This window comes from Dioscorea cayenensis, chromosome 21 (genome assembly GCF_009730915.1).
Source record: "Dioscorea cayenensis subsp. rotundata cultivar TDr96_F1 chromosome 21, TDr96_F1_v2_PseudoChromosome.rev07_lg8_w22 25.fasta, whole genome shotgun sequence".
NCBI classification, from domain to species: Eukaryota; Viridiplantae; Streptophyta; class Magnoliopsida; order Dioscoreales; family Dioscoreaceae; genus Dioscorea; species Dioscorea cayenensis.
Window position 1 is genome coordinate 2,122,066 of NC_052491.1, and position 24,079 is coordinate 2,146,144.

General features: G+C 33.5%; 2 protein-coding genes and 1 pseudogene across 2 annotated transcripts; 1 reads left to right on the top strand and 2 right to left on the bottom strand.

Moving 5' to 3' along the window:
• Window positions 1–5,335: 5,335 nt before the first annotated feature.
• Window positions 5,336–11,806, bottom strand: LOC120252491 (putative disease resistance protein At3g15700). Its single transcript, XM_039260663.1, has 2 exons — window positions 11,570–11,806; window positions 5,336–6,886 (listed from the first exon to the last, which is right to left on the bottom strand). Exons 1-2 carry the CDS (start codon window positions 11,804–11,806, stop codon window positions 5,336–5,338), a joined length of 1,788 nt encoding a protein of 595 aa, XP_039116597.1.
• A 1,041-nt stretch (window positions 11,807–12,847) lies between these two features.
• LOC120252492 lies at window positions 12,848–15,502 on the bottom strand (annotated as a pseudogene).
• Window positions 15,503–23,354: 7,852 nt separating this feature from the next.
• On the top strand, window positions 23,355–24,011 carry LOC120252493 (probable disease resistance protein At1g61300). Its single transcript, XM_039260664.1, has one exon. It carries the CDS (start codon window positions 23,355–23,357, stop codon window positions 24,009–24,011), a length of 657 nt encoding a protein of 218 aa, XP_039116598.1.
• Window positions 24,012–24,079: the final 68 nt, after the last annotated feature.

The following is a 24,079-nucleotide window of genomic DNA, read 5'->3' on the forward strand; positions in this document are numbered from 1 at the left end:
CTTTCTATGCTTTGATAAGTAAAATCGTAATATTTAACAAAAAATAATAATAATTATACTTCTTTAGGACTAAAAGGATAATTATATTTAATTAATATAAATATTACTCATATATAAAGTAAATTCTAATGCAACAAAAACATAACCATATATTATAAAAATAAATAAATTAAACATATACTTAGTCATTTATTTAATAATTAATAAAATTTACTGAAATATTTTATAATTAATAAAACCTAATTAGATGACCGAGAGTGATTGTTCATATCTTCTAAATACATCAAATTAAACATATATTTTCCAAATCCAAGCCTACAACTCCTTCTAACCAAACGCAAAATTCAATAATCCAGCACTCCAAATACTAAACACATTCTCTTGAATCTTCAAATACAAAAATACAAAAATTTTCAAATGCACTGCAACTAAAAAATCTATTGTATCTAACTATAAGCTAATATCATCTCATCACTTATCCCTCTATTGTAGCTTTGGTTGCACTTTCACCAGCTATATGAACTCTGACCAGTGTTCACAAGAATGGTCTTCCCTTCCATTAAGTATTTCACAACCATTTCTCCGCACAATATTTTCAAACCCATAAAGATCTTTAAATACATGGAAAAATCCGTGATTCACCTTGAACCTTCACACATACCTCAAGATTTAAAATTCAGACTATTTGGGGATTTCACAAAATATCAGGTTTTTTTTATGTTAATTTAGAATTCCCTGGGTACCATATGGTACTTCCCTCATAAAACAATCAGCAAAAGTAGCACACCATATGAGACATGAGAAATTGAAAGACAAGGAGGACTATTCCTAGACAAAGATAAACCCAACAAAACGCTTTATGGATTCATATTATATTTGGTTTTTGGATGATAAACATGATCTCTTTTATGCCCTCTATCAAAGAAAACCAGATTGGTGTCTTAAACACTCACCAGCAGCGGTCACTTTGATGTCATGTGTGACAAAAATTTTACATTTGGTTAGCATCACGATGATGATGGTAATAGTGATGAGCTCTTTTATGGCCACGTAGTCTTCTTCTAGATCGCTTGCTGACATTGTTTGAATGAGAGATTTCCTTACTACTTTCCAAATCACCAAAGATGCAATCAAGAGGATCTGCGATCATATCACTGCCTTGGTTGCTCTGTATTCCAAAAGGAAAAGAATTTTTAATAAATGTTCTATAAAATGAAGTTAAGCGTGTCCGGCAGGGATCAGAGAATGAAATACTTACAATGATTTGCTTGGGCTGCTCCTTTGAGTTAGAGTTTTTTAATTTCGACTTTGTTGTATTGGAGCTTTTGAACATCATTTCCCTCTATGTACATGTTCCGGAATCGCCATAATGTGAAAGCACGATCAGGATTCAGGTCATTGAATACCTCCTCTGGGTACATATATTTACTCAAAAGTTTCACACGTGATGGATTATACATATGCCTCTTCATGATTCTGCCAAAAATGCCATGCATTCAGTATTCAATAAATAATTCTTTCAGCAAATATACTGAATGTAACACAGAAATTCAACCCTTCTTGTGATAATACTTTACAGATATTCAATAGAAAATAAATCATAGTTTAAATTGGACTGGGGTAATCAAGTTACAGAGAGAAATGCTATAAAATCACAAACATAACCAATAATTTCCATAATATCAGGGAGGTGCTGGCATTACATATTTGCTGGTGCACAAATAGAGAAATGTAAGTGTGCCGCATGGTGCATTGGAGAGCTCTACGCAAGGCCACAGTTGCAGATGGTGTTGCAGAATGCAGGAACATAAATACACGTATTTAAATGTATAAATTGAGAAGGACAACCTACATGCTGCCAAAACCAACTTCATGCGATCCCAATCACACCCTAGAATTTTATCCACGCAAACATCCAATGAATGATTAAACCTCCCTGCACATTCCTACCAACATACCAGAACCTGCACCATTTACAGAATCACATACTAGAGAATCACACAGACAAAGAGAATGTAATTTTTTGGATAATCCATGAGCCCAATTATTTGAAGCCGTACACAGAAAAACACAAATTTAACTATTTTGACAATTAATGTACTCAATTAATTGAAACTCCACACACACACAACACACAGTGAGAAATGCAACACAACTGTAAACATAAATGTAAATTTTTTTTTATAATCCATGCAATAAATTAATCGAAGCTCCAGATAAGCACACACTAATGTAATTATTTGAATGATTAATAGGCCCAATTAATTGAAGATCCACAGACAAAAATCCAATTTCATGAGCTCAATTGATTGAAGGCAAATAGAAAATGTAATCTGCTTGGGCACTTCATGAACCACAATTAACATAAGCTCCACACACATGCACACACAAATCCAATTGCATGAGAAATAACTTGAAGCTTGACACGTACAAAACTTAAATTACTTGGATAATTCACAAGCCCAATTAATTTAAGATACAAGATAGAACTACAAGATCAATATTTCAACACTACTAATCAGTCTCTTTTCATTTTAAAAAAGGTGGCGAATTTAAGTATTTGAATAGAAAAGCATAGAGAAAATGAGTCAATTTTAATGAAAACAAACATAAAATTAGAAGAATGGTTCATGAACTCACCAGCGGAAAGGCTAAACCTATACCAAGGAACCAAGCTCCTAGATGCTGCATTGCATACATATTCAAAAAAGATAAAATCAAATTTTAGAGATATCATAGAAGGTCATAACATTAAGTATTATAAGAAGGAAAGATCTTTTAATTTTTTTCATCGAAAATTATAAATAAAGCATACCAATCCAGGCAATGGCTGAAGAAGCAAAAGCACCAACAATGAAATCCTTGATAGCTCTATCCTTGCATTCCTTGAAGAACACAGCCTCCTCCCTCGTCATCCCTTCCTGCAACACCCACAACAAACCCTAGAGAGAGAGAGAGAGAGAGGGTTTTTGGAATTTATGGGGTCGGATCCTTAAAGAACCATGATTCGGATCCGATCTAAAAGGGGGAACGGGTTTGATTTCAGATCATCCGTTACACCGCAATTGATCCATTATGTTTTTCTATTTATTTGATTGCTTACCTTGCATTTCCAAGGAAGTTAAATTAGAAAAAATATAAAAAAACTTAACTATAATTTATTATCATATCATAAATTAATTTAAAAAATAAAAAAATATGGATTTTTATTTTACTCATAGATCCACCTATAAATCTACCATAACTCTATTTTTACACTCTATATCTAATAAAATTATTGCACCCACCATTCATCTTTGAACTACAAAAAAAAATCAATAATGGTTTGATTTTCTAGCTTCCCATCCTTTGGATAGATAAATTGATAGTGTATCAACCAAAAAAATAATAAATAAAAGTAAAATTTATTATTAAATAAAAAATTACAATAAATCACACATATATATAATAATTAAAAATCAATTCTTATAGACAAAATAATTACTTCTCAATATAAAAATGTTGTAAAAAAAATTTATTTAAAATAAAGATTATTTTCAACTATCAATGATTTGAACATAAATTTGCATGACATACTAATTTATTTACCTGAATCATCTTGCCTTGAGGAACTTGGTGAGGTGAGATCGGATTGTTGTGTCCTCCCATTCCAAACTCTCCCACAAGTCTTTGTCAACTGTCACACGTTCGAATTTATTACTGACAATGGATGACTTGAAAGGAAGTTTCTTCAGCTTTGGACAACTTTTCAACGTAAGCACAGACAAAACAGGGAAATCCAATGAACATGTGCTTAAGCTCAATAAGTTCAGCAGGTGTGAGATGCTCAAAGATTGTAGTCTAGGAAAGGTGGGAAGGCCTGATGAAGCTTTCTGCATCTGATCTGCAGGGTCAATCAACCCCTCCATTCTTGAACAATTTCTTACACTTAATATCCTAAGGCATGGGAGATGTAAAACCCACGAAAGACTCCTCAGGTCACAATAACTAATGTAAACATCTGTCAACTTCGGGAAACATCCACTAGGAAATGCTTCTGCTGACCGAGTGATTTGCTCGAGCTTTGGGCAAAATATCAACCAAAGTCTAAACAAAATAGGGAAATCCAATAGACATGTGCATAAGCTCACTAAGTTCGGCATTTTCTTGATTTTCAAAAATTGTAGGTTGGGAAGGCATGATGAAGCTTTGTTGCATCTCTGCAGAGTCAATCAATTCTTCCATTGCTAAACATTTGTCTACTTCCAATACACAAAGGCATGGGAGATGCAAAACCCATGAAAGACTCCTCAGAGAATCATAATCACTAATGGAAACATATGTCAACTTCGGGAAACATCCACTACGAAATGCTTCTGCTGGCCGAGTGATTTCTTTTGGGCAACTGATTTGCTTGAGATTGTAAAGGGTTTTTAAAATGATAAACTCTAGATTGACCCCAATGCCATTTATCTGTTACATAGGGACCCACCACCCTAACTTCTCCATAACTGCAGTTGTGGGGAAGGGTTGGCTTAGGATATATGAAGCTAGAGAGAATGCGTCTCACAGGCGATGTGAGACTATGGACCTGAGTTAACCACTGCGTCCCAACACCCCCTGGGCCCACAGCGGATGTGGGACCCAAGATCCTAGCTCATCCAAGGCACAGCCCGGCATCGACGTGGGACCCAGCTCTGATACCATGTTATATAGGGACCCACCATCCTAACTTCTCCATAACTGTAATTATGGGGAAGGGTTGGCTTAGGGTATATGAAGCTAGAGAGAATGCGTCTCACAGGCGATGTGGGACTATGGACCTGAGTTAACCACTGTGTCCCAACACCCCCCTGGGCCCACAGCGGATGTGGGACCCAAGATCCTAGCTCATCCAAGGCATTATCAACATCTCCTCAAAGCCACAATCACTGATGTGTAACTCCATCAAACCCTCACCATCACGTTTGCAACTCAAGTCACAAAGCTGGAGGATAGGCATATCATGTATGTTTTCCAAATTTATTCGCCAAGTCGGCAAATCTTTGAGAAGTCGAAGAATCTCGACTAATTCCACATCCATACTAATCGCTTTAATCCTCTTCCTATCCATCAATATCCTCAAGTCACCTACTTCTAAACAAGTATTTTTACAAAGAACAAGCACTTGCAACTCGGGCAGCCTTGATAATGCAAACAACCCATTAGCTTTAATTGGAACACATTTACCTTCACTAGTTAAAAAAGTTGGAATTCTGAAGAAGAAGTATTTTAATTGCTTTAGCTCTTCTAGTTCAGGTGGAAGTGACCGAATGCTTGTGAGGCTGATGTTGAGGTATTGAAGATTAACAAGAAATCAAATTTCTTTTGAAAGACCCGTGATAGGTGCCCCTAATAAGTTCAAATGTGTGAGAGATGGCATACGAGGGTAAAAGTTTATAACCATCATTTCTCTTGTTTCACATCTACAATATCCAGTCATAAATAAACTCTTAAGATTAGGATATCTAGGAGAAGTTGCTGCAATAGAAACTTGGCCCTTTTCGTCAATATTTTTATCACTTAAAAATTTCGGGAGACTATTGCCAAACAAAGTACCATTGAACGATATTAGTTCTGTCTCCTGCCAGTTGCATGCTTCCCACTTTGAAAATTGTCTTAAATCATCATCACTTCCACCAACAATCCATTTGTTCTTTTTCTTCCCACACTCAGACACAATCCACAGTGCCATATCGCGAATCACATCATGTAATTTGACATAATCATCAGTAAAGTCATAATCCAACTCCAACAAACATGCTTCATTTAATTTTGCAATGAGAGAAAATCCCTCGTCAAAGGCTTCCCCTATGTTTCCAAAGTCACTGATCAATCCACACCCAATCCAAGGCTCTATGAGATCAGAGACTTTAATGTCAAAATCTTCACGCCATTGAGCACAACACAAGAAACATTGTCGGAGAGTATCACTGGCCAAATTATCAAAACTGACCTTTAAGTTGTGAAACAATGATTTTTCGATACCAGTAACAGTCCTGACATCCATCTTAATTAATGACCTCAGCATGTGACGCCACTCTTCAGGTGTCTTCATATTCGACGTGGCTCGACCAATGACTTTAAGGGCAAGTGGTAAACCTGAGCACTTCTTCATAACTTTCCTTGCTAGTTGTTCAATAATAGCATTGGAATTAATGATCTCTTCATTTGAGAACTGCTTGAAAAGATGCCATGCTTCTTCTTCACCCATACATTCAACTTTGATCTTCTTGTGAGCATTCATATGAGCACACACATCATCATCTCTGGTTGTGAAGATCACCTTGTGCTTGTAGCTTTGACCTCTATTTTCAGAATTTTGGCTTTGACGGAGCGGAAGTGGAATACCAAGGTCTTCAGGAAGGTCCACTCTCTTCCATATATCATCTAATAGCAGCAAAAAGTTCTTCTTTTTCAAAAACTCAAATATGTCACTTTTCCCGGAGCCAGAAGGTAATCCTAACCTTTTGGATATCTCATTTTGAAGCTTCTCAAATTGAGTTTCTTTTGAAACCACCAGAGAGATGACATAATTGAACCTCCGATTAGTATCACCATCAAGTAATGAGTTATTGATTTCATTCAAGAGAGTAGTATCACCACCAAGTAATGAGTTATTGATTTCATTCACGAGAGTAGTATCACTAAGTAATGAGTTATTGATTTCATTCAAGAGAGTTGTCTTTCCAACCCCTCCCATGCCCCAAATCCCCACCATGGATACATCGTCATCTACCAAGTAACCACGAACTTTCTCAAGATTTAGCTTGATAGTGTTGCCCACAAGAGTCACTGAAGTAGCGATCTCCAAAACTGCTCTTGGAGGTTGTGTCTCTGCTATTTCTTTGAAAGCATCATGTTCAGTCTTCAAGTTATTGATCTCTTTATATAACTTGATTGAACTTTGGCTAATTTTGTAGTTAGCCCACAAATTGAGAGAGCAACTTCCAAGAAGATAGCCTCTATTGTTATAGGCAACCTTCTATTGATTCACTATATCTTGTATCTCCTGGAGTCGTACCTGGTTGTTGGTGTGATTGATGAAAGTAATCAATAACTCTAAAATAAATAAATAAGTGATGTAGATCAGAAATTTTTGATTGATGAAAAGAATTAGTAACTCTGTAATAAATAAATAAAATAAGTAATGATCTAGATCAATAAATGTTAGAAAACTAAATATAATAAACTTGATAGGGATGCAACTAGTGTATATGAAGGATTTACACAAATTGAATATCGATTATCTTTTTATGCATACCTCTGATCAATTTCGTTAAGGTATAAATATAATTTTTTTTAAAAATTCAAAAACCGAATTAGTTTTTTTTTCCTAATTTGAATTAGATAAATAGCTTAGCAATGAAATTACTCAACAAATACCAATGTGTTGTTTTAATAAAACAAAAACATAAAATATATTTTAAAATCGACTGAATGTTAAAAAAAAATTAATTTGATGGATGATAAATTTGAAGAGTTTTCGCATATATACAGTAATTGTTTGGGTAATAAATTTTATTTATAGTTTTGCATTAGGAGAAACCAATGCTTATGTAAAAATATAGGTACACAAATAACGATAAATAACTAAATAGTTATAATCTTGTAAACAGGTCAAATAAGAGAAGAAACATTTGGTTAAATCCTCTTAAATTATTATCTCCTTTATTACTTAATTATCTAGCGAGTTTTTTGCTAGTGCATTTCACATTTATTTTCAATTCAAACAAAATGGTATGAGATCTAGTTTTTAGTGAAGGAAGTGATCTAGCAAAGTTTCATTTTCTTTACAATACCCTTATCTCACAAGGAGAAATTTAGAAGTTGAGCTATTCAGACAAGGAGTTTAAGAGATCATTAGCATCCCAAGTAATTAAGGAATGATAAAAGCAACTTTGTTGAGCTAAGCTTAGTGAGAAAGTCAGCTGTGGCATTATTACTGAAGATTTTTTGAAGTTATATATATATATATATATATATATATATATAAGAGGATAGTGTGTTTGAGCTTTTAAATGTATTGCAGAAGATGGGAAGTGGACGAGTTAAGTGGATGAAAAAAAAAACATTGCTATCAAGCAACTTAAAAGACGATAGAAGTAAAATGGCTTTTCAAAGAGCCAAATTTGAAGGAGTTATATATGTGGCCTAAAACTATTACCAAATGGCTTGGAATACCCTCTCAATTAATGTGAAGGCATGAGAAAATTAAAATCTTTTATTTGTGTTTCGATGTTTATGATCATATCTTCATAGAAAGAATCCAAGATTACTTGAAGATTTAAAGAAGTCTAGGATCATGAATTTGATTTGAAAGATATTAAACTTATGTCATATTTCCTTTGTCTTGAAGTTAAATCGTTGGAGAAAGGCGTACCTTTGGGTCTATTGGTACACGGGTCGCCGATAGAGCTCTCACCGAGTGGTGAGAGTTCGATTCTCACTGAGGCACAATCCCAGGAGTTCCCGAATAGTGGTTGTGTATGCAGTGGTTCCAGCCACGTGAGCGCCCTCGCTCCCCAATTGTTCCACCTAGGCTTGTTCACGCCCTTGGGTCTCTAGTGGGTTCGCCCCGCTCCTCTTTCCCAAAAAAGGCGTATTTATTGTACAGGAGAATCATTGCAAATGAATTTTTTTAAAATTCAAGATTATAAATTACATTAAGTTTTGACAATATATAAACACATAAAATGTCGGCCAAACAAAGGAGGATGAAGGAGACATGGTTGACTCTAATATCTTTATACGTTTTGTTACAAAACTAAATACCTTTTTATCATCATATTTGTGAGTAGCTATATTTAGAAGCTCTTAACAACTACTGACATGAAAATAACTAGGCGTTTGTCACTAATTTGTCAAAAAAAAAAAACACATGAAATCAACTACGAGAATATTTTTTATCTGGAAAATAGATTTGATTGCGGGCTATTTTATTTAGGTTTAATTGCCGTATATATCCCTGTAATTGTGTACTTTCTACCCTTTTAGTCCGTGTAATACTTTTAGGTACATTTAAGTCCTCAAATTTGATCGACTTGTGACTTTCTAGTCCGCGGCATAGATGACGTTAACTTTGCCGTTTCTTTTGCGCGACGTGACTTTATTTATTACGAAATTGGGGGGATTAAAAAGTCCCAAATCGATCAAATATGAGGACTTAATTGTACCTAATGGCGAATGCGACTTTTTTATTACGAAATAGGGGGATTAAAAAGTCCAACTCAATCAAATATAAAAACTTAATTGTACTTAACAGCGAATATTTAAAGCCATGACCGCTAAAAAAAAAAGGCAAAGATAACGCCATCTACACCTCGGACTAGAAAGTCCCAACTCGATCAAATATGAGAACTTAAATTTATCTAAAAGTATTACAAGGACTAAAAAAATAGAAAGTACACAATTACAGGACCTGTATGGCAATTATACCTTTTATTTATCTAGAAAGAATTTTAAAATCATGAATGTTGTAACCATGATTTTGCTGAAGAAATGAAATTTAGAAAAGTCCTACTTGCTTAGTGTTTTAGTATGTGAGAATTAATTAACGCATTTCCATGGATTTTAGTTAGACGAAAGTTCATTTTTGGGGGGTTATTTCACTGCTGGCCACAAATGTTTCATCATTATAACGGTATGACCACAAATATTTTTTTTATAACGTTGTGGTCACAAAACTATTCTGAAGCCCCTCCCCAATGCCGGAGGCACCACTTTTCAAGTAATATAAGATTTTATTTTTTCAATTTTTTATACTTAAATTAATGTAAATAGACTACTTAGACACATAAAATTATGTGATGTAGATGTGTTTTTGTGGTTAGTGGGTCTAGTCATGTAGCACATGATCCTAACCCACCCAAGTTCAAATCCTCCTTGGTGTATGTATTTTTTTCACATTTTATTTTTTAATTTAAAATTACTAAGATTTCAAAATTTTAATTAAAAAAATTAAAAAATATCTTATAAAAAAATTTTAGTAATTTTTATAAATTGATCATTAGGCCTAGCAAATATATGATGTATACCGATAAAAACCTTTATGAGTTTTTTTGTCACGAAAGTATAAAAGTATATGTGTATGTCAAATTTACTTCTATGCATGTCAGTAAACACCAAAATAAATAAATAAATCATTGTTCACGTAAGTTGGCTTGCAATACATCAAACTTCCATATAAAAACAATAAATACATCATATTTACGTAATGGCGGTTAAAAACCTTATTGCAGTTAGCCGAGTTACATTTTCAGAGTTGAAATTTATTTAATTAGATGAAGTAAACTGTCATATAAACCATCGTGTAAAAGACAATTAAAATCAAGTTTCCATCTTATATATATAAAGTGCTAAAACAATTGTTTGAATTGATAACATGGAGGTTGTGGACATGGATCAACATACAAATCAGTTGATGATTGAGTTTAGTAGATGTTGTGTCACTGGATGTTGCTCCCTAAATATTTATCCAAGATTAAATGCTAGCAGAAAAGCAACAAAATTAAAGAAAGAAATAGAGGAATTGATGAAAGAAAAATTCATCTAAGTGTTCTGGCGAAGAGGAGGCCTTCCCCAATCTGGTCATAGATATGCCAATCTCAACCACAATTGTTGGCATAATGATTGGGTCCAATTTGCGTGTTGTCCGTGATTGCCTGACAGATAAAAGATTTGGGATACTTGGGATTTATGCTATGGGAGGGGTTGGCAAATCTACTCTCTTGAAAGAAATTGAAAGGTCCATAGATGATTGGAATATGGGTTTCGATTATATCATTCATGCTAGAGCTTCATATAGAACTTCATGTTGAAAAATCTCCATGATTGTATAGCTGAACAGTTGCCATTGTGCGAGCCCAGCAGAGAAGCTATTTTTCAAGTTTTTTTGAAATATAAGAACTTCTTATTGTTGCTAGATGATTTATGGGAGGAATTGGACATCACAATTCTTGGAGTTCCTGATCCACATGATGAGAGTGATGTAACAACTCTATACAAGCACAAAGTAGTTTTTACCACCCGATCAAAACAAGTATGTCACTACACTATATTTGGGCTTTAGAGGCAGTTAAACAGAGGGTTTTTAAAAAACCACCTCTATAATAAAATAGAATATTTTTTTTATATTTTTAGAGCTGGTTTAGTCCAACCCCTCTACATTAATTTTGTTTTAAAAAATAATTAAAAAACCTCTCTCTCTCTCTCTCTCTCTCTCTCTCTCTCTCTCTCTCTCTCTCTCTCCCTCTCGCTCTAATTCCTCCGCCCTCTCCTCTTCGAACCCGCCTCCCTAAACCCTCTCCCCCTCTCTCTCGCTTGCTCTAATTCCTCCGCCCTCTACTCTTCGAGCCCGCCTCCCCAAACCCTCTCCCCCTCTTCGTGCCACCCTCAAACCCCGGCCCCACAATAACCCTCTCAGAACCCTCATCCCCTTGGCGGCCGCTGCAGCTGCTCTCGCCCTCATTGCCCTCCTCCGCTGCCCTCTCAAGCTAGCCCTCACCGCCTCCCCCATCACTTAGTCCGAGGCCCTCCCGGAATCCCTCACCGATGATGAGAAAGTCTGCGCACTCAAAGCCCACCTCCCCTCTGATCCAGACGACATCAAGGCGCTCCGATCGCTACTTGAGCTCAAAGTGAAGACCAATCTACTCCCCGACGCTATCACCATCATCGACCGCCTCATTGCTCTGGAACCTGATGACAAGGACCTCCCCCTCGGTCTCTTCTCTCTTCTCCTCCCCCTTCTTCTTACTCTTCCATAGATGTTTATATCCTTGTTCATTGATAGTCTACTACAAATCACTCTCTGATATGCACTTTTTTCTATCGAGATATCAATGCTCTCGAAGTGAACACTCCTGGAACAATGCATAATCTGCTGAACTACATTAACAAATTAGTGACAATGGAGTTTGTGGGCAATGTTCTCTTTGATGCATACATCAGTTACAATTGACTTGTGAGGAAATGTTTTCTAAGTCCATAATCTATCCACATTATTGTCATTTGTGCTCTATATTCTATTGAATCATGAAATTCTCTCTCTTTTGTAGAAATTATAGTTTTTGAGTTAAATATAATAGGTTTCTTTTTGGAGGTGTCAATATTAAAGCTTATATTTAACCTTCACACACACACACAATATACCACATTGAAACTGTTATTGTTCAACTGATTATTGAACTCAAGCCTCTTGCTTCTTTTTGTGAAGTATCATGATGATTGGTATGCCTGATTCTCACTTGCCATGTGCTAAACTTTATAACTTTTTGTGGTACCCTCGTTGACAGCGCCTAACCATCTCTATCTTCTGATTTTTCTATTAAGTAGTTTGTACAGAATAGTTTCTAAGCCTTTTTTTCTTTTTGCATGGCTGATATATTAATCTTTATTTCATGAATTATCATTTTGTAATTGTATGATTTATTTTTGGTTTGATGAGGAGAATAAAGAGGTACAACTTTTGGCTGATGATTTAATGTGGATAGGCTTTGGTTGAGACTCGAGTAGTATTAATATAAGACTATACAATGACATATATATATGAGTTCTGTTCTATGACAGGGTGACTCTTTGATTTTATATTTCTCTACTCTAAAGGATAGCACAAGTATATTTTATTTACTTGATGTTGTTGGAATAAAATAAAAGTTTGCTTTGGTACAAAGTTCGAGATTCACCTAACACTGAACTTGTAAAATACCAGCAAGTTACTAATTACATTATTCTTTTTAACTTCTATAAAGTGCATGGCTACTTCTGGATGCAATTGGGAATATTGATCATTGAATAGTAGCTAAGCTAATAACATCTTTCTCCTCCATCAGTTATACTTCTTGATATCTTTATCTGGTTTTCCTAGTCTTGCTTCTCCATTCCAACTACTATTTCTTACATTATATTTGGCTGGATGTATCCTCTTATAAAGCAAAAAAGCTACAGGTGTAGTAGCCTCCCCACGGAATGTGACTCCAGAGAAGTCAAAAGGCCAGGGAATGTTATGACCAAACAAGAAAACTGTTGAAGGATGGTTCAATAAGTTGTTGTAAATGGTAAGTACTGTTGCAATATGTAGTTTAAGCACCTAAAGCATAAATACTCATTGTTGGTATATCTTATTATCCAAAAAGATTCTAACTAAGTTCTATTAGTACAACTTGTTTTTGAGGATTTAAAAACTGCTTTCTAAAAAACTCGGCCGGTATAAAATTTATCAATGCTCTTGCCCATTTTTTTTTAAAGTCAGATCTCATCAATAGAGTTGGATGCCATAAAACTTATAAGTTATGAACAATTATCTTCATAAGCAGGTATATGATGTATGATTAAATGCTAATATTATTCTTGTTTATTTTTTATTTTTTATTTTTTTTATTTTCTTTTTGAAGAACCTCTCAAACAGAGAGGCTGTTTATTGAAAAAGACAAAGAGAAAACAAAGGCCTACACAGATACAGATGAACTACAAACAGAAACAAAAAATACAAACAAAGCAACTTAGAATTTGAACCCATTACAGAAGAATGATTTCATGATCCAATAAGGTAGATCTTTTCCAGATAAGAAAAAGGTTAAGATATTGACGATGAAATCCAAAAGACGCTAGATTAGTAGCAGGGATTCCCCATGACGATGGAATGATATGAATACGAGGGCATCTACTCATGTCCAAAAGAAACTTCAGGTTGCTGATTTGGTCTTGATATCTCCAGGAAGAAGTGAAATCCGAGAACTGGATAAGATCAAGTGTTGCTTGGTGATCACAGAAGATATGCGTGACCGGGGTCCGAAGCTCCAAAGCAGTTTGAAAATCTCTGTTTATTGTTCTTGTTTATAAATCTCTGTTTCTCTGTGAAATGATTGAAAACTTGATGACAAATTTAGAAAGGGTATAATCCCAAAACTTGATGACAAATTTAGAGGATAAACCGAAAATGATTGAAAACGTGTTATTTGAAAATGGAGGCTACATTATTCTGTATCTCTAGCAAATTCCATTCTTCATTCAGAAAACTTTTGTTTGTTGCTATATTATTTGCATTTATTTGTTTGTTTTTCCTTTTTAGTGTGTTCTCTCATGAATCATATTTTTAGTTTGCAATTTCTCATTTTGTTTGGGTTGGATATAATTGAAGTTGTAGATGTATCTTAAAACACGTAGTTCAAGGATTCGAATAAACATGCCGTAGTCTTTAGGGTTATGTATGTGATCCCTCTGTATTCTATGGTTGCTATATCATATGCATACGCTGCTTCTTCTTGTGTGCCTGTTTTTATTCATTTTGTCACTAATCATTTTGATAAACATGTGTCAAGTGTGTTTAATTCGGTTGAAATTAATGTCATTATATCATGTGATAAATTCAGTTGATTTTATTATGAAATTTGACTTCTTAAATTGAGAATTCAGTTTAGTTGCTGAACTTACTGTAAGTGCCAAGATAGAGGTACTTTTGTTGCCAAACACTACCAATCATTGTTTCCCATCTTCCATTGTGATGATGCCTGCATTATTTCATATTTTATGAAAAAGTTTAGTGCTAATGAGATTCATCTGAATCATTGATCTTAAATAAAATTTAGTGGATATGTATGGGCATACCTTGCAATTTCCCTGTATTTTGAGACACCTCTTGAGAAGCCACTGCTCTTCCTGCTAACAAAGCAATTAATTTCTTCAATAAAAGTGGTTTCATTCTTTTAATGAAAAAATTTTAAGGAAGTATATAGAGTTCATTAGGGACTAGAATCTAATACCTTCTTAATGGGGCTAAGTACTCCTCTCTAGTCACACTTTGCTTTATTTCAACTCTTTCTCATAATTAGATAATTGAGATTATATTGTGAATATTTATATTTCATTTTCAAGATATTACAAACAGATTTAAAAAAAAATAGAAATTTGCTGGGAAGTTTGCGAAGGTTGTAGGTGCCCAGTACTTTAGTGCAGCAAGATCATAGCTCTTGCTGCTGATTCTTCTTCATCATAAGCACCAAGATAAACTTACAAATAAAAAATAAAAAAAATCACTGAATTTGATTATATATATACAATAAAGTGTAATTAATTAGTACCTTGTTTTCCCTTCTTTTGTGTTGCATTCCAAGAACCTTTGTCCCAGAGGTGTGTTTCAAACCTACCTGTCCATCTATGTCTGCAAAAACAAATTCAATTCCCATTTTATTCAAAATTTAGCAAATAAATTCTTTGTCTTCTGTTTGTCTTCTCTTTTATCAAATTCCCATGCAAATTTGATTCCCACATGGCTCACATTCCCATGAACCATGGGAACGAGAAACCTTCCGAGTCCACTTACAGGCAAATGCAACAGAAAATAAAGTTACCATTATAACCCATCATTTTAGAATTCATTCCACTAGTTCAAATATTCTTTACCATTATATTCCAACCTTAGATATTTCACTAAAATGACAAAATTCCCTTGCCTTCCTAAAATGACCAAACTACTAAAATGCATTTATCTTTTACCCATGGAAGTTACCAATTTTATGTGTTTTATTATCATTCAAAAATTGTATACAAGGGTATTTAGATAATTCACAGATTAGCAATATTATATTCGGATCCAAACAAGTTACTGTAACACATCGATCATAGTGATCCCTGTATTTCACATTCCCAAGAATGTGTATCCATGTTACGCCGCCACATTCCATGAACCAAATGAGCCTTGCTGTATATAATCTGAATGATACCTTCCACTAATTCCTTCTCTTGTATTTTTGCAGCTATTACCTGATATGGAAATCAATCTCCTTGCTCAAGTCATGAGCCTTGTTCAATAACAGCTCAATCTCCTGCCTTCCGGACAAATTAGCCAGGGTAGAGCTGCTGGAAGAAATGGTAACTAACTAACATTGAGAAATTGATATCGGATTGAACCACAGCTGAATTTATAAACCTACTTTTGTCTGGCGGTTGTAGTTCTGCTTGCAGTTTTTCTCAATGTAGATCCTTTGGTAATGTAGATGAATTTGTTCATATGATCTGCTTCAACAGATGATGATGCTTTCATTTCTTGTCTTCTTCCACCAGTGTGTCATGGAATAAGAACAATTACTTTGAAATGAAACTGCAGACGTCTGGCTTCTTCTGCAGGTGGTGATGAGTCAAGAGTCATGTGCATGGGCACCTACAAGGGATACTAGAACTGCAAAACTACATTAATAAGCATAGCAAATATGATTTATGTGTGGGTAAGTTAAACTGAATACATTGATTATTGGCGTTTCATTAAACTGACTTCAGTGTACAAAGATGCAGATCCTTGATTGATGATGCTGATTTGGTAAACTGAAGCCAGTTTTAAAAGATAGAAAATGAATGTGCTTATTATTCTTTATTCCTCTACAACTGGTAAATAGAAATGTATTCTTGTTTCTAAATGGTAGCAGAAATAGTGATTATGATGAGTTGACTAGATGCTACCCATGTGCTTGGAAACTTGCTTTTGATTAATTTTGATTACAATAAACTTTCCCATTATGCAGAGCATGGAACTTAAGATGATTGTAGAGTACATTATAGCAGATGGATAGGTTTGAGTATTTGTTGCAAGTAAGCGAGCGTGGTAAGTCTCTTCTGTTATTTTCTTCCATAAATTGGCATGCATGTGATCTAAGAAATGTTGGCAAAGATTTTTCAGGTTTTCATTTATTAGCCAACACATCACATTATTTGATTCAAGGGGTAATTGATTGACTCATCAGCTTCTATTTAATGGCATGCATATTTAAACAGGAAAAGCTAGAAATGTTAAACAAGTTGCGTATCCACTGTTGCAGTCACACTCATGATCAAAAGCCCCTGTTTTTCTGCAGTCACCTCCTCTAGAGGTACTCCTGAAACATGAATTAGAGATGATATTGTTGCTAAACAAATAAAACCCCACATTGTTGCTGCTATCAATACCCCACATAGTTATAGAGAATGATAATGCTCATGAACTAATTATGATATGCTTGATTATCAAAAATAGATTACTAGTTGTTTTTGTTCTCAAGTTTCTCTGCTTGTTTGTTGGTTGATTATTGTATTTGGTATTCATATTCTGGCCAAAAATGTGATCTTTGTGCTCTTATTTGTTGTTATTCTTCATTGTCAAGTTTCTATTACGTAAAAATATTATCTTTGAACTTGTTGAAATGTGTTGTTGATTTTAACTCTCTCTTTGTTTGTCAACATGGTTTTCTAATTTGGTATTGTTAATGGTAGTGAAAATGTAATCTTTTGTGCTTTGATAAATTGTTAATTCTTTCCCGATGATCAAGTTCAATTCCGATGGAAATATTATATTTGAACTTGTTGATATGTGTTCTTGTTTTTTACTTTTTCTTTATCTTGTCAACTTGGTTTTCTTATTTGGTATTATTATTCGATCGAATGTAATCTTTTGAGCTGATTGATTTGTGGTCGTATGTTGTTCTTATTGATTCCCTAATTTCTATGGCGGTCAAATTTTTATCTTGTATTGATGTTTTGCACACAATTATTTTACCCATGCTTGTTAAGAAGACTTTGAATTCCTAATGTTCTTGACTTCCAAAGCACCTAGTACTGAACATTATTTATTGGCAACCATTTAACTTCTTATTCTGGCTTTCATGATGAAGCAATGATCGAGAAACAAGTAGCTATTACGATTTGTTGCACGGAATAAGTAAGCATCATTTTGCATAAATTTTTGCAGTAGGATGATTGGGATGATGATGATGTGAATGATGACTTCTTATCGCGATTGAAGAATGAGCTTGATAGCAACTTTGAGAAGAAATAGTCGGAGTAATAGGCTACGAGGCCGATGAATCAATTTCACTGTCTTCTTAACAATTCTCTCTTAAAGATCGGGTTGTTGTGCCAAACTAAAAGCGATTCTTTTTATATAAACCGAATCTATAACATGTTTTGGGTTTCTAATCAAGAGATTCCAAACCCTTGGGCTATGGTTTAATATAGCTTATTTATCAAAGAATCGAGTTAGTATTTTATTTTCCTTTTTAAGCCGGTGGGTTGAATTAGTAGTTTATTTTGTCAAAAAAAAAACCCGAATTTATGTGTATTTTACTATTTTATTTTGTAAAATAAAAATAAAATGTGAGTTTTTAATGGGTTAAAAGCAGGTTTTTAAATGATGAAATAATATTTATTCAATTAAAAACTAATTATTAAGCATGTTTTTGAGGGGGTTATATTTTAATTGTTGAGGTGGTTATAACCGCCTCTACAAGATATAGTGTTAGTAAAACTTTATTAATCGTAGAGGCGGTTATAACACCTCTAAAAATATAGACTAGAGTTTTTAAAAATTTTAATTGTAGGCGGTTATAGCGACTTCTAAAAACTATATAAATTAGATGCTCTTATAAATTGTGAGGCGCCTCTATAAGTAAAAATATCTTTCGGTGGTTTAAAAACCACTTCCTTACCTATTAATTTATGTATCAAAGCGGTTCAGACTAATACGAGCGGTTTAGAGGCAGGTGAAAAATTCACAGCTAAAAGCTATAGAGGCGGTTTTAACCACCACTATAGGTCTTGAAAACCGCCTCTACAACTATTTTTTAGTGTAGTTTGTGATTGCATGAAAGCTCACAAGAAGATCAAATTGGAATGCTAAGACAAGGATGAAGGGGGGCAGCTTTTCAAAGAAAATTTAGCGATGGATTTGGAAGGTAAATCTTGTATAGAGGAAGCAGCAAAAGAGGTGGTCAATTTATGTGGTGGTTTGCCACTAGCTCTTATAGTGGTTGGGTGGGCTATGTCAAACAAGACAGCAACAGCAGAGTGGAATCTCATGTTCGATCAGCTGCAAGGTAGGCTTTCCTCAAGTTTATGTGAATCAATGTTTTATATTTGAAAGGCAGTTATGACAGTCTAGTCAATCAAACCCTTCAACAGTGTTTCTTATGTTTCTGCTTGTGGCCTAAAAAAAGCTCATCTCAACTGAAGATATAATCAAATGTTGGTTAGGGTTTGGACTGATCTCCTGCTTTGATTCTTTATCTGAAGCTTACATGCATGGATGCTATATCCTTGAAATCTTGGAGGATGCAAGTTTGGTAGTAACTCATGATAATAAAAGAGTAGCTAAGGTACATGAAGTAATACATGGCATGGTCCAATGGATAGCCATAGGATTTGGGGGTGCTAGCAACAAGCCATGGTTTGTTAGACAAAACATTAATGTAGAACAGTTATCATTGGAGGAGGTGGAGACATGGTTTGAGCTGGAACGAGTGTCAATAGTCAACTGTGATATGAATTGTTTGCCTCAGTTGCAGTTTGAGTGCCCAAGCCTCTTGAGTTTGAACATTCAGCATAATCAAAGACTAGAAAATCTGCCAAAAATCTTTCTTAGACAAATGCCAAATCTCACATACTTGAATATATCTTCCACTAGAATTCATGAGCTCCCAATTGAGATCATCACACATTTGTTTAACCTTGAGTTTCTTGACATATCACGCACAAAAATCAAATCACTTCCGCAAGAGCTGGGAAATTTGAAAAAATTGAAATACCTTTTTTGTGGATATCTGTTTCTAGGCAAATTACAAGCTGGGCTGTTATCAAATTTTGTCACAGTCTACAGGTGCTTGACCTATATCCATATGGGTATGTAGAGACAAAAGGAATTCGAGATACTGAGGAGGTTTGAAAGGTATAGGAATGTGTGCATCTTCTTATAGAGATCCTCAACAACTCTCCCACCTGCCAATTGTCAATATTAATATTCAAGAAATTGAAGGCTTGCTGACACTTCAACTTAGTAGTTTAACAAGTGAAGGTCATGGGTGTCAAAAGGAACTTCAAATCAGATCATGCACTACCATTTCAAAATCTGGTGATTACTAATGGAACTAAGATAAATCTCAAGTTTCTCAGATTATTTGATCTCCAGAAATTGAGAAGTTTTATTTGGAGGATTGAGCCGAAAGAAGTTTTCCAATGCTTCAACTTGTCCAAATTGAAGCATGCCACACCTATGATGAGTCTTCATTGGGTCTTGCATCTCCCGGTCCAATATGTTTTGGTATTAAAAAATTGTGATGCAATGGAAGAATTGATAGATGAAGAGGTGGGAGAAATTGAAGAGACAACGCCATCACTACGTTTCCCAGACTAAAGTATTTGACAATAGTTCATTTACCAAAGCTAGTGAAAATAAGCAGTTGTGCATTAGATTTCCCTCATCTTTCAAAGGTTCACTTGGAGGACTGTCCAAATTTGAAGAGGCTTCCATTCAAGCCCGATATCATCAACAACCAAGGCCTATTGATTAAATGTGAGAAGAAATGGTGGGAGATGTTAGAGTGGGATGATGCCAGTACCCAATCCCAATTTTGCTCAAATAGCACAGAAGAGGAAGAAATTGCAGAATTTTTTGGTATTTTTCAAAACCATAGAAAATTATATTTTAGTTTCAATTTTCATGTTGTGGTGTGTTGTTAATTAATAAAAATATTCTTGTTACTTTCATTTGCAGTTGGCAATGTTCCTACAGAAGATGAAGAAATTGCGGAATATTTTGGTATTTCTCAAAAATAATGGATTCTATCTATTTTATTTTTAATTTTTTTATTGTGACGTGTTGCTAATAAAATTATAAATTCTTATTAATTTTATCTGCAGTTGGCAATGTCCCCACAAATGACAAAAGAAATTGTGGAAGTGTTTTGTATTTTTTTCAAAATTATGGATATTTCAATTTCAATTTTCAATTTCCTATTATGGTCTGTTAAATTATGGTAACTAATATACTATTATATTTGTCCATTTTCTTAACACTCTTAAATTGGGGCATTTATCGTCATTTGTCACAATAATAATAAATACTTATTGTGGTGTGGGTTTCTAATAAAAACATTTTTGTTATTTTTATTTGTAGTTGATCTTGCTGCTACATGTGCTCACGAAGGCTCTCCAACAATATCTTCATTTGTTGAGGTAATCGTTGAAAGTTTTGCTTATTTAGTTGTTTATTTTCATGGAGGGAGGTTTGGGAGATTTGTATCCATAGGCGGAACCAAGGGGTGTAAGGGGGTGCTCAACACCCCTTTGCCCATGAGAATGAGTATATATATATATATATATATATATATATATATATATATATATATTATTAAAATTTTTTATGAATAAAATATCATTAAAAGATTGTTTTGAATTTTAATTTATATATGAAAAGTGATATTCTTAATTTAATTTATTTTAAATTTCTACCTACATTATTTAGAATAAATTTATTAAATACTATAAAATTGACTAGTGATAATAACAACTAATATGGCTAGCCAACCAATCATGGATCTTCATATATTTTTGCTTTTAAATTTTATATTTAGATATGTTTTTATTGAACTTATCAATATATATTTATCAATTTTTTAGCATATTAATGTAAAAAGTAGAAATAATAAATAAAAATAAAAAATAAAACCTTACAAAAATATAATTGCTTTCTCGAAAGCACTAAAAAAATCATTATAGGTTGTGTTGATTAGTGAGTTTTTTTCTCTTTGTGCAATCTCTTATGAGTTTATGTTTTATCTTTTATTAAGATTTATCTTGTTTTATATCTAATTTAATTTATTTAATTTTTTGTGTGATTATTTGTTAAATATTTATTTGATTATTTGTTATGAAAATTGTTGTGAAAACATATTAGATATTTATTGTAATTATTTGTTAAAAAATTTTGATTATTCATTAGAATAAATATTGTATTTAATAATTGAATTAGATTGTGAATTTGTGTTAAATTATTTTTTAATTTTATTATTTATTAATTTAGTGCTTAACTAGTAATTGAGTTAATTGCTAATTATGTAGATATGATAGGTTTTTACTTGTCAATCAAAATTTTTAGGTCGATGTATATTTTATATTGTTGAAGTATTGATTTCGAGTTTGAATTAATATAATTATTTAATATTTATAAATATTTTAAATTTAAATTCAGCACCTTCTTAATTAGATTCTAGTTCAGCCACTGTTTGTATCAATTTTAGCCATATTGTATCTCTTTCATTCTCTCTAATTTCCTATCTTATTTTTTATTTTCAGTGTTTAAATGCATTTTAGGTACTTGTATTTGATCATTTTATTCACTTTTGTTTCTATAATTTTTAAATATTCAATATGATGATTGGATAGTGATCATTTTTATTATAACATCCACTCGGTATACCATTTAATAAATGATTGATTTTTAATTATTATTTTTTTTATGCATCATACAATTATACATGCAGTGCATTTGACCATATTGATTGATTTGCTATGTCAGCAACGTCACACAGTTTTTATTAAACAATAATTTTTAAAAATATTATTTTTATTATATTAATGTGGATTAATATTTTTGATGAATCCACTCCATTAAGAAATAATAATAATAATAATAATAATAATAATAATAATAATAATAATAATGTGAAATACGAATTCTGAACAGGCTAGTTCGTGCTAGTTCGTAGTTGCCAAGTAAAGAATAATTAAAAAATAACGCATATGAAATATTATCCTTGGGAGAAAAATGACCATTTATTTATGTAAAGGTCATATACAAATATTTCGCAAATGTAAGGAAAAAAATATTATATAGTCAAATATTTTCTTTCTATTGCTAAATAGATCTCAAAAATCCTCTTACACATTTTTATGTTTTGGTTTGTGTTTTTCAATTTGTTATAATATAACAATGTGTATATTATTGATTTCACAATATCTATATATGATTTTAAACAGGTTCGAGAAGAAGATGAGAAGGCAATACAATTTTGTTAATTTATTCGATGAAATAACTCACTTGGAAGGAGAACAATCAGAAGTCTCATTCTTAGAGCTATTGCCTCCCTAAACCAGTCTCTAAATCATATACGATAGTGGGGAAAAAATTCGTTTCCAACCTTGATATTGCTCAAGGTTATCTGGCAGATGAAACAATTGGTATAATTGACATATGGGGCATGGGGGGTGTAGGCAAGACCACACTCTTGAAAAAATCAACCAATCATTGTTAGATGATGCAAACATGGTATTTGATCATGTGCTATTTATCGAAGTTTCACAAAATACTTAGTTGGAAGAACTTCGGAAAGAGATTGCTAAAAAATTGCATTTGGCCCCTGATGCTGGTCAACAAGACATCTTCAATGCCCTAGAAACTAAGAATATTGTATTGCTCTTGGATAATAGACCTTGTTGATCTTGGAATTATCAATCCTTATAGGGATGATGATGATTCCACCAAACCATACAAATATAAAGTGATTTTCACTACTCGATCAGAAGATGTGTGTGCCCGGATGGGGGCAAGCAAAAAGATTAAAGTGAAATGCTTGGAATTAGATGAAGCATGGGTTCTTTTCAAGCACAATGTTAATCTAGCTGTTATTGAGTCAGATGAAAAGTTGAAGAAAATAGCAAGGGAAGTGATGAACAAGTGTGGTGGTTTGCCACTTGCTCTGCAAGTGGTGGGTAAGGCGATGTCTAATAGAAATACCGTCCAAGATTGGGAATTTATTTTGAGCTCGCTAAAGATTTCACGTACTCAAGTAGTTCAAGGTGTGCAGGAATCACTACTTCCTATTTTGAAATTCAGTTATGATACTCTACTTAGAAATATTCAGGAGTGTTTCTTGTGGGCTTCCCTTTTACGATGGTTATCCAAAGAAGGTTTGTTAAAATTATGGATTGGTTTAGGCTTAATCGGTGATTTTGTCAATTTACAACAATCTTATCTCCAAGCAAGATATATTTTTAACATTCTAGAGAAATCATGTTTATTGTATTCTTCTGATGATGATTATGTGGACCTACATGATGCAATTTATGAGATGGCAGTGTGGATAGCATCAGACTGTGGGATGAACAAGAATAAATGGATAGTGAAAAAATATGATATGTTTGTAGTTGAAATACCATCAATCAATGCAGAGAATTGGAGATTCGCGAACGAGTGATTATAAGTGGCAAGGTGGAGCTTTTTCCAAGTTTTTCTTCATCAGTGTTCTGATTTGTTATGTTTAAT

Coding starts and splice junctions, on each gene's coding strand:
- LOC120252491 (XM_039260663.1), bottom strand. CDS start 11,806: ATGAACAAGGATATAAACATCTATGGAAGAGTAAGAAGAAGGGGGAGG. Junction 6,887..11,569: donor CGCAGACTTTCTCATCATCG/GTGAGGGATTCC, acceptor AATAACTTGAAG/ACTGAACATGATGCTTTCAA.
- LOC120252493 (XM_039260664.1), top strand. CDS start 23,355: ATGGGGGCAAGCAAAAAGATTAAAGTGAAATGCTTGGAATTAGATGAA.